The following is an 11610-nucleotide window of genomic DNA, read 5'->3' as shown; positions in this document are numbered from 1 at the left end:
TGTTGGTAGCTTCTGTTCCATCTACTCGTTTGAGTGGGTCAGGCTTTTGATGAGGGAATTGGGCACTCTTGATCAGTTACTATGTTTATAATTGATAGACTGGCAGATGTGTTTACTGGTTAGATTAATTGAGTTGTCCAGTGGATATTAGGCATACGCTTGAGTTGTCCAGTGGATATTGGGCATACCTAGTTTCAAATCTTGTGGTGTGGAGCAATAAGCAATTGTTCTATCGTGTCTCCAGCTTATCTTGTTTGAGTAGTCATTTTTTTTTCAGTTGAGTAGTGAACACCATTTGTATCTGTCTTGTAGCTCCAATGCCAGCTTGTCCTTTCTATCATCTGATTGCATAGTTGACTTTCCAAAGGGTCTATCTCTAGTTTTCTTGACCTTATAATATAGAGTAGACCAGTTGTTGCTTTGACGCGTGGCAGCTACAATATGTTATGCAAATTTTGAGGAGATTTCTTATAGATTACTTGCTTTAAGCTCTGTGTTTGTGTTTATGATATGTATGTGCTTCCATTTGTTACTGTTGATAGTTGATACTCCCTCCATCAACAAATATAAGAGCGTTTAGATCACTACTTTAGTGATCTAAAAGCTCTTATATTTCTTTACAGAGGGAGTACTTACCAGTCATGATCCTACTGGCAGTGTCATATATATTTCACTGATCCTAATACCCATTTTGGTTTCACACAGTAACTAATGAAGTATCTTCTTTCCCCCTTTTACAGTTACGATTATTCTGGATACGGGCAATCATCTGGGAAGGTATAGACTCAATCTTTTTCTAGGAAAGTACTTTTCCTCTCCTCTCCTCTTCCCCTTTGCTTTCTGTTTTAAGAGGTTCAGCTACCATCGGTTTGCATAGCTGACTTGATTTATTTCTATTTGATTCTGCAGCCAAGTGAGCAGAACACTTATGCAGACATAGAGGCCGCTTATAGGTGTCTCATAGAAACTTATGGGGCCTCTGAGGAAAACATCATTCTGTATGGTCAATCAGTTGGCAGTGGCCCTACTTTAGATTTGGCATCTCGTTTGCCTCATTTGAGAGCAGTGGTTCTACATAGCCCAATTTCATCTGGCTTGAGAGTAATGTATCCTGTGAAACATACATACTGGTTTGACATATATAAGGTGATTATTTTACTTTGTTTCTTTCAGTTTCATATTTTCCTTGATCTGATCCCTATATTTTTGTTTGCAGAACATTGACAAAGTTGCATTGGTCAAATGCCCCGTGTTAGTAATCCATGTGAGTATTCTAATGACAGCAAGATTCCCTAAAGGTCTTAAAACTCCTTATGACATGAAATCTTTTGTATTTTAATTTTCGTGGTGTTCTTTCCTCTATGAAAAGGAAATTAATAGTTGGCCCCGTTCCAGTTTGGTGGCGTGGGGATGGATTGGAGCCCTTTTTAGATTTGATTATCTCTATATTGTTTTCCCCATTCTCTTTAAATATGTTTCAAGTTGGATGCTTCTAGCACAGTTTTAAAAACTGAACCGATGACCCTAGCAGCTAGGCTGTTGGTTCACTGGTTCATCGGTCAACCTGCTGGTTTGCCAGTCCAACAGCCAGTTCACCTGTTCACTTACCGGTCTTATAAGTTCTAAGAATATTCATTTGGTATCATATAATGTAATTAGTAAACCGATCACATGTAAAGCGATAGATTAAGTTCAACATTGCTGTACTGTTGTAATGCCTATGTGACTGTCCTTTCCTTTTGAAGAGTACAACTCTTTCCTTGGCGGAAATTTAACAATTTCTGATTATGGTGGTTTGGGACGAGATGACTGTTCCATAGCGACATCAATATTCCTTCACCTATTTATGGCATTAAAACTATTTCATCTGCAGGGTACGGCTGATGATGTTGTTGACTGCTCTCATGGGAGAGCACTGTGGGAACTGTCCAAAGTGAAGTATGAGCCTTTGTGGGTCAAAGGTGGGAACCATTGTAATTTGGAACTCTATCCCGAATACATTAAGCACCTAAAGAAGTTCGTTACAGCCATAGAGAAGTCCCCACCACTGAAAGATGAATCTCCAGAAAGTTCAGGCCCTTCAGATCTTGAAACAGGATTTGAAAGTATGGAGAGTTCAAGAAAAAGCACAGATGTGAGGGACAAATCAAGGTCAAGCACTGATCACAGGCGGAGTACAGATCGACGGGAGAAACCAAGGAGCAGCATAGATAGGAAGGATAAAGGCAGAAAGAGTGTAGATCATCCTGACAAACCACGGGCTAGTGTGGATCAATCTGATAAGCCACGGAAAAGCATTGACCGGTCTGTATATTCTTACATGCACTCTGTTTGTTTTACTGTTTAATGTGGATTCCTGTTACAGGACATATCCTTGTCTTGCCTTCTTGACTCTTGCAATGCATTGTGTGACAGCTTTGGAGGGATGATGAGGTCGGTTAAATTGTGCAATATTGACTGCTTCAAAGTAACTTCCACTTCCGGGAGCTGAAAATAGTGGAAGGTTAGTTTTGTTAGTATCTGTATTTATTTCATCTGTATAATCTATTCAATTGGGTGTTTTTAGTTTTGCTGTGGAAGGTGTATTGATTTGGGTGAGGGTTATGCACACTGAATTGTTTCGTGAGAAGAAATGACCATTCATTCCCGACCCCCTGAGTTTTCAAAGCCATTCATTTGGCACATCAAGAATGCTACTCCCACACGGAGTATGAAGCAACACCATTGTTACACTGTACATAAGTTGTATCATTTCACTGTCATGGTTTTTCTTTTTCATAGAAACATTTCATAGATAACTAAAGTGGGAATTTGTGTCTTCCCTCTGGAAAGAAGTTCTCTTCAAATATGGATTTCTGTCACTTCATTGCTTTTTCATAGAGCTTGATCTTGAAATGGATCATTGGATCATTCAGTGTAATCATCATCTTTGTTCAGTTCAATGCTCATGTTCTAGCTATCCAGCTTCTCTATTAACAAAATATATACTCCCTCTGTCGCAGTACATTTCAAGAGTTTTAGATAGTAGGTAGTGAATAGAAACTCAGAAGCCCGTTGGACATGATGTCTTCTGCCATTTCTACAATTCGTGTTAAATTCTTTGGTGACTTGTATGTACTGCCCATTGTTTCAACTATCGATGACAAAATCAATTTGGGCATTTAACCACTGCATAAAGAACAGATTTTTTCCCCAACATAAACAGACAACAACTTTTGGGTCTGCTCTGTTATGTTTGTCTACCTGAGACCTTTTGTCAATGACAAGCAAACATCCAAACATATTTTCATTAATCAAGATGCGGCCATGGCATGGGCAGCAACTTGCATATTCTGAAATACAAGCCATCGTCTTTTTTTGTGACACATTTATCTTAATGCACATGTATAAGAAGCATCATGAGAAGTTTGTACCCGATTTTAAAGATGTGTGTCCGAAGAATTTTACTTCAACAAGAAGTGGCTTGACTTGTTGTGCGAGTACAATCTTGAGGACAACAAATGGATGGTAAACCTATAAGTTTTGTGAAAACATGGGATGCTACCTATCGTGATTCTTTTACATAACTGATATGACCTCAACTCAGAAGGACCAAAGGAATGCATAATGTCGTCAAGAAAAGATTTTCTGGGAAACTTAGTCTTTCAAAACTCCCTGTAGAATGTGAGGGTTTTCGCTAATCTTTGTGAAATTAAGTTTGATGAAGATTTTAATTCACATGAAAATATACCCTGAATTAATCTTTGCTGAAGAATGTAGCTGAATCATATACAAAGAGTATGCATTTAGAATTTGAGGAAAAATTTAAAAGACAATTTCATTGTCTTGTAAACTGTTACAAACCAATGCCAATCTTGACATATATAGTTATGCATATGTGCAATGATCATGGAGCAGTTGTTGTATTCAGTGCAGATATGACCATTACAAGTTCTTGCACGAAGTACAAATTCATAGTTATGCATACACATTTTATACTAAAATGTAGCTTAATACAAAATGATAAAATATGCATCCAAATCTAGGTATATTGTGCAAGCGTGCCTTTAAAGTTTTCAATATCAATAATATTTCATTTTGCCATCACAAAATATAATGAAGAGAAGGACAACATGTGCAAAAATAAAATTTTATATTGAGAAACAAGTAGGAAGGTAAGTTTGAAAACACATGTTGCATGTATCTCATGAAGGGTGGCATCCATTCATTGAAGTGTTCGTTGTCGAAAGAACTTCTTGATGATTTCGAAAAAGGCCATTGATAAATTGTACATCGGATAATTCTCTATGTAAGATGCAAGAAAAAAACCCATGAGGTTCTGCTAGTTTTGACTGAATGGCAAAACTACATCGTTTCGAGTCGGGCAAATGGCAAACTATATCGTTTTGAGTCGGGCAAATGGCAAACTATCCATATACATGGAGGATATGCTAATCCCCTAATGTCAACCTTGGAAAATGATGTGTATGGCAACCTTTGACCATGATTGTTTACCATTGGCGCCTTTTATTGCCTGAGGGACTCTAAACCAAATTTTCTTGCATCTTTGCTTAGATGATTATGTGCTTCCAAGTCCAACTTCAATGAATTTCTCCAAATCATCCATAAGTTCTTTTGATAGTGATCACTTCATTGTAGTGGATGCCACCTTTCATGAGATACGTGTAACATGTGGTTTCAATTCTTTCTTATCAGTTAATTGTTTCTTAGTATAAAGTTCTCTTTTGGCATATTTTGTCCTTCTGTTTAGTGTATATTGCGATGGCAAAATGAAAACATCATTTGTATTGAAGACTTTGAAGACATGCTCGCACAATATACTTATAACATATGGATGCCATTTTGCTTAAAAAAACATATGGATGCTATATATATTTTATGCAACCATATTTGCAATTTAAAACATGTATACATACATATGAATTCGTATTTTGTGCAAAACATGTAATGGTCATATTTGCGGTGCTGAGTGCAACTATTGCTCCATGATCGTTTATGCATAACCATATATGTCAATATTTAGCACTCAATTTGTATCAATTTACAATACAATGACAAATTTCTTTTAAATTGTTTCTCAAACTCTTGAAGGGGAGCCTTGGCGCAGTGGTAAAGCTGCTGCCTTGTGACCATGAGGTCACGGGTTCAAGTCCTGGAAACAGCCTCTTACAGAAATGTAGGGAAAGGCTGCGTACAATAGACCCAAAGTGGCCGGACCCTTCCCCAGACCCTGCGCAAGCGGGAGCTACATGCACTGGGGCTGCCCCTTTTTTTTTTGTTTCTCAAACTCTTGAATACATCCTACATGTATATGATTCAGCTGTGGTCTTCAACAAAGGGGAATTTGGAATGTAATAAATCTGTTTCTTCCCATGTGAATTAAAATCTTTACCAACTCATTTTCACAAGGACCAATAGAAATCTTCTCACGTTCTACAAGGAGCTATGAAAGACCGATTTTCATACGAGATATTTTCTTCAAGAGAGTATTCATACCTTCGCTCCTTTTAGTCGAGGTCATATCCACCGTAAAAGAGACACAGTAGACAGCATCCACCTTTTCCCCAAGCCATATAAATTTTCCATCCATTTGTTGTCTCTAAGTTCAAGCAGCTTCTTTTTGACATGAAACTAGCATATGTCTTTCTACATACATCTTTTAAAATCAGGTGTTAACTTCTCAGGATGCTTATGAATTATATGCTCGAAAAATTTAGCAGCACTAACACACATAATGTGCCACAAACAAAGACGATGGCTTGTATTTCAGAATACATAAGCAATTATTGATGCGTCTTGATTAGTAAAATTGTGCTTGAACGCTTGCTTGATATTGCCGTTATAAAGGTCTCAAAGTGCCAAATAAATGATTGTCTCATTAAATAATAGAGCATACCCATAAGTTTTGTCTACTTGTGATGGTTGGTTCCAAGGAGTGGAGCAAAGGCCATTTCACTCGTACTAGTCTGAAATGTGGTGTCAAATGATATAAAATCACCAAAGCATGCATGATCCATGATAGACTGAACATATGCCCAAAAGAAATTAGCTATTTGACCACCTACATCATCTATCTGAATGGCATAAAAATATATAGAAAACCTCTATGTTTATTACTCAAGCATTCTAACTGTTTGCGCACCACTGGATTCTAAATACTTACTGCGTTTGCGACCAATATCATTATTGCAATCCATCCTTGAGAATGACACTTTCTCGACTCCTCTGTGAAACTCCTTCATGAATACATCTGGCAACATCCCGACTTCTCTAACACATCTTCGGGACCTCAGCTTATGCAACTTATTTGGACTAACAAGACAATGATTGTGAGTTGTGACCGATACAACCTTTTGCACTGTCCGAATCCCCTCTTTGCTGACACTCAACTGATCACAGGCATCACAACCCGTCATTGTAGTGTCCTTTGATGACCCGGTTCTCAATTTCCTCGGTTATTGCAATTTATCTAATCGGTGCTTTGTCTGACTGTTTCTTATACCGAACCTAACCTTAATGGCATAGGTGTTGCGCATCTCATAAGCTTTGTCCTTTGATTTGAAGGACATTAATTCCAACTTCAGGAACGATTCGAATTTCCCAACTTTAACCACGTGTTGTACAACACAATGAGTTGAGAAATACAAAGTAAATGACTCCCTCTATGCCAAAATATAAGACGCTTTTGGTCTATATTTAGTGCAAAAAAGTCTTATATTTTGATACGGAGGGAGTATGTTTTTATAACATATACACCCTCCGTCCCAAAATAAGTGACTCAATTTTGTACTAGTTGTTAATATTTTGTTAGTTAACTTGATGGTCAAAGTGAGTGTCAAGAAATGTGTCCGAGCCTTGTAAGAGAAGGTAGTAATCCTACTTAACATTGGAAATAAAGACTCCCACAGAAATGCTACGTGATCATGTGTACCTTTGTTCTCACACATGCGTCTAGGCAAAGCACCCCTGCAATGGACGTGGCCTAAATGAAGAAAACCTACACCTAACCTATTAGATTGGCTTGCCACAAGTTAACGCTGGCAGTATATCCAGATCCACCACAAAGCAGCCCACAACAACAGTTGAGACGATGGAAAAGTTAATCCACGGAAGTTGTGAAAAGGTAAGGGTACTCGCTGGTACTACATGAGCTCTCGGTTCGAGCTGCTTTGCTGCCCCTGCAAGGAAGAAAATGTGTCGCTGCTGCCTCCGTCCAGAACCGGGGACGCGCCGAGAAGCGAGAAGCGACGGGTCCGCCCGCTCGGCTCGGAGGTCGCGCCCTCGTGCTCCGGCCACTCCCGGTGCGCGCGAATGATGCCGTCGCCGGAGCCCGACGCGGCTTTGCACGTGTTAGCAGCTCACACGGTAAACGCAAGAGCTGCCTTTTTGCTGCTGCCGTGTGCGTTCTGAGGTCGCCTGACTGCTGCTTCTCCACAAAAGCTTCCAGCAGAATGGACTGTAGACCTGTCTCGCCTGAGCGATTATACATATTTTTGGTAGTAGGTCAGCGAAAAGGCAAACGGAAAGAACTTCAGTTCCATGAACATCTCGGCCAAGTGTGAATCGCGATGACGTACACGAGCACAGCTGGTACAGCTTGAAGTCCCAGGAGACCGAGTTGACTGTCTCCAAGAATGCATTCCGGGCCTAGTGCCTGTTCCCCAAAGCACCAGTACCAAAGCTCTCATTCGGCATCTTGCTCGTGCTTTAAGAGCCACCGGCAATGGCCAGCAGCTGAAAAGAGGAACCGTCAAGTCAGTCGACGCTCAAAAGCCGAATCATGGTACCGGCCAAACCCAACCAACTGCAACAGTTGACGCTCGAAAGTCGAATCATGTGCTTTTTCCACCTCTGAAAACTGACCAAATTCAGTCGACTGCGACTGGTTTTGCCGACGACGAGCGTTCACTCCTAAGCTCCTGAGATTCAATGGCACCGACAGCGGCGGTGCGTGTGATCTTGCGTGCGCGGCCGTCTGGTTCACAATCGCCACCGGCTGTTTGCGGTCATCGTCTGGGAGTCTGATGTATAAATATGGTTTGAAGGTACGTGTTGAGAACCAGAACCATTACTTTAGAGCAAATGGAGGTGAGGTCGAAGCCCTAGGTTCTGGCCTTGGTCACCGAAATCCTTTCTAGTTGGCCACTACACTTTGCTTGTTGCATGCATCCATGCGGGCAGAATGCCCGATGCGCCCAAAATCTTCAGCCGCAAGCAACGGCAGATCCTTGGAGCAGTTTTAATTCACAGTTCACAAGAGATCATTGGAAACTACTGCTTGCCAAACGACAAGGGACAAACTTTGAGCACTTCCAAGGACGTGAATATACTCGAGCCAATAAGAAAATGCCGAGGGATCAGAGTACTATATGGTCCGCAAGTACAGATGCGGCATTCCACGCGCAGGAGATACGTGCCACAAGGTCGTGCTTTGACCAATGAGGTGTCGAATGTCCCTATAAATCCACCCTCACAGTGTCCTGCTTTTCTCCTTCCCTTTCCTGTTCGTTAGTTACACGACCGACATACTCGACGAACAGGGCCACGGTTAGTTATGCAGCCGTTGAACTGCGTAAGCTTCTTGCTTGGGGTGGCCGTCCTATCGGCCACCCTTGAGCCCTTCGTCGTCGCCATTGCGCACAGAGGTATTACACCGCTGCTTCCGAGTGTTCATACTAGAGCTATAAGGCCTTTCATCCGACTGTTCTTTTCTTTCTTATAGTTCAAACTGGCACAGGCATGCCCTTCTATGATTTTGAACAAAACTCTGACATGCTTACTCTTTGTTCTCAGAGTTGCTGACGGCAACCGACAGCGTGAGAGGATCGGAAACCAGGCTGGTAAGTACTGCAAGGGGTTGTCAAAAACTTACCAGCCTGGGACGATGTCTAACTAAAGTTAGCCTTGGTATGCAGGAGCCCACTGTTGACAAAACCATCACAGATGAGGGAATCAGAAGCAATGTACTGACAAGAGGAAAGATGGTTCTTGGAGATGCAGCCATGGAGAAGACGGATGGTAGAAGCACAGCAAGCTCAGGTGCAAAACATTCTGTTGGACAATGTGGGCATGGAGGAGGGAAGGATTTGAGTATGGACTGTTATTTTAGGGGTAGGAAACTTCATCAAGGGGCTTACTTCGATGGCCACATACCCTTCACCGCTGATTACCGTAGACCACGGAACCACCCGCCCAAGAACAACTAGGCGTGGATAGGGTATAGCTAGCTTGTTTCCATTACCTTTTTCCTTTTCGTTTGGCTGGCCTTTCTATTTGTCAGATATGGCCTTCCTTCTTGTTAGATATAGGTGTTTAGTGATGTTGTGTTTCTCCTGTGTCATAATAGTAATATCAGTGTTTTTACTTCAGAAAGGGTGAAGCTTATGTTGCCAGCTTTTAATTTCACAGAGGTCATTCTCAGCAATGAAATGGAAAAATTCATGAATTGATACACTAACATTTTCTGATGGATTTGAATATTCCCTCGTTCTCAATAATGCAGGAGATAGAAAAAAACAACACCAATAGCGGTTGAGATGGATAAAGGTAGGTATGAGTGAAACTCTGAAATTTGTCCAATTTGAATCGATCGATCTCAGTTAATCCTTCGGTATGAAATTCCACCTCCACATTCACAAGGAAATATACATGTGTCAAAATCGAGGTGGATTCAGTGGAGGCTGGCCAGGGAGACTCTCCCGGCCACAATGGTGGCACCCTGCCGGTCTCCTACAGTGACTTCGGTAGGAGGCGGCAGGAGGCTACTTTGCCCGCGCCGTCGAGGTGAACGGATATGCTCACTATTTTTTGAGGAAACCCAACGAGTCCAATTGGGTTGAAGTTCCAAGCATTGTCCGTTTTTTAGCAGAATTTCCGAAAAGCTAAACCACATCTTTGTGCACACATACGTGGCAGATGAAAGACGTTACCACTTCTAAGATAATTTCCACATAACAAGATGTAAATATATCTCGAAAATGAATATATAATATACATTTTGAGAATCCAGAAATGATATAGCCTCTAAAGTACTTGAAACCATCCAAAGAAAAAAAAAAGAAACAATCATAAGGTAATATAGGCACCATGTATGAATGGCTCTATGAATTGCTAGTCTGGATCATATGGAGCCTAAGCTAGTCTTTCAAAGGCTTTTCGAGCTGCTTCATCATGATCCATGGTCCACAATATTAGTGAAGGCAGTGAATACGTCGACAATGTGGACATTCTTCTTTGACTCTCACTTGTTTCAAGTTACTATTATGGATGGATGCACCCTATCTTGCGTTTGAATTGCTCGGATAGCTCCTCATCTCTTGTTTTTCTCCAATATTCCAAAGTTCTTGGTTCGTTGATTTGGCATTTGCGAGCAAGTCTTGAACAAGCTAGACTTGGACGGGAGTATTTATAAGTTGGACATCATGGTCATGAGATTTCTATTGTTCCTCATGTAATTGAGATTGAGCTACTCATTGCATGAAGTTTTCGGTTCATCTTTTTCTTCTCCTTTAAGAAGGGTAGACAAAGCATGGAAATTGAATGATCACATTATTTTACGGCATATACTCTCGCGTGATAAACAATGATAAGGCAGTTCTTAAACGACTTGATTAACACTCATCGCACACTTAGCTAACAAAAAAAAATGTGTATACCCACACCCACCTGCCTCTTTTTAGAAAAAACGGGTTCAAGAACATAAAATCACACTTGTGAAGACTTGAGTGCCACTCCGTCAAGTAAGATAGGTCCGCTTGCTAACACATATATGTGGCATGGGCCATGCTCAACAGAAAGGCACAATTTTATTGTGATTTTCTGTGCCAATGCATGCCATTTCAAAGAAAACATGTCAGCATGGATATGGGGTGGGAGGGTGTGTCTGGCTTAATGCAAGGTTGAAAGGCAGCATCGCATAAAGGATGGATATAGTGGTCTGGCCTAGTAGCGAGTCTACCGTTTCTTTCAATTTCCATTTGTCCGTTATTTATTTATTTATATTTTTAAAAATATTCTAAATACAAAAAATCCAAAAATTTAAAGCTATCAATTTTTAAAAAAGATCGAAATAAAAAGGTTGCGTAGTGGTAAAGCTGCTGCCTTGTGACCATGAGGTCACGGGTTCAAGTCCTGGAAACAGACTCTTACAGAAATGTAGGGAAAGGCTGCGTACAATAGACCCAAAGTGGTCGGACCCTTCCTCGGACCTTGCGCAAGCGGGAGCTACATGCACCGGGCTGCCCTTTTTTTATCGAAATTAAAAAAAAGGTTAATGCAGTAAAACAACTGTTAACTTCAATTTAAAAAATGTTGATAACACTAAAAGATTGTTTGTGAGATTAATTTTTTTAACTCATGTTAAAAAATGTTTTGGAACAAATATAAAAAAACAACACATATATTAAAAATATGTTAACCATTTATTTGGAAAATATTAAATGTGTATCAAAACTCTTCGAGCTATATACCAGAATGTACAACGTGTATGGAAAAAAGTAGACATTAAAAACATATATTAAAAATATGTTATAGTGTATATTTTCCTGATGTCTCCAAGCCTTTCCTCACCTCGCCTGCCCACGAGTGGATGTCGCTTCCATCCTTTTCCTT

At 40.5% G+C, this 11610-nt stretch overlaps 1 protein-coding gene across 3 annotated transcripts in view; it reads left to right on the top strand.

Annotated features, from left to right (window-relative positions):
• The window catches only part of LOC123159164 (alpha/beta hydrolase domain-containing protein 17C), an 11001-nt gene extending 1774 nt beyond the window's left edge, over positions 1-9227 (top strand). The window contains exons 2-8 of one of the 3 annotated variants that reach the window (XR_006479556.1): positions 741-777; positions 910-1146; positions 1217-1264; positions 1874-2304; positions 2416-2503; positions 8794-8840; positions 8916-9227. Coding sequence is in view for 2 of the 3 variants with exons in the window: in XM_044576995.1 (XP_044432930.1) it covers positions 741-777; positions 910-1146; positions 1217-1264; positions 1874-2304; positions 2416-2491 (829 nt within the window). In the remaining variant the exon portion in view is untranslated. Of the gene's footprint in view, positions 1-740; positions 778-909; positions 1147-1216; positions 1265-1873; positions 2305-2415; positions 2911-8793; positions 8841-8915 lie in introns of those variants that run through there. The other 2 variants (XM_044576995.1, XM_044576994.1) reach the window with 2 other exon arrangements.
• Positions 9228-11610: the final 2383 nt, after the last annotated feature.

Source organism: Triticum aestivum, chromosome 7B (assembly GCF_018294505.1).
Source record: "Triticum aestivum cultivar Chinese Spring chromosome 7B, IWGSC CS RefSeq v2.1, whole genome shotgun sequence".
Lineage (NCBI taxonomy): Eukaryota > Viridiplantae > Streptophyta > Magnoliopsida > Poales > Poaceae > Triticum > Triticum aestivum.
This window is presented reverse-complemented; position numbering and strand designations above follow the sequence as displayed.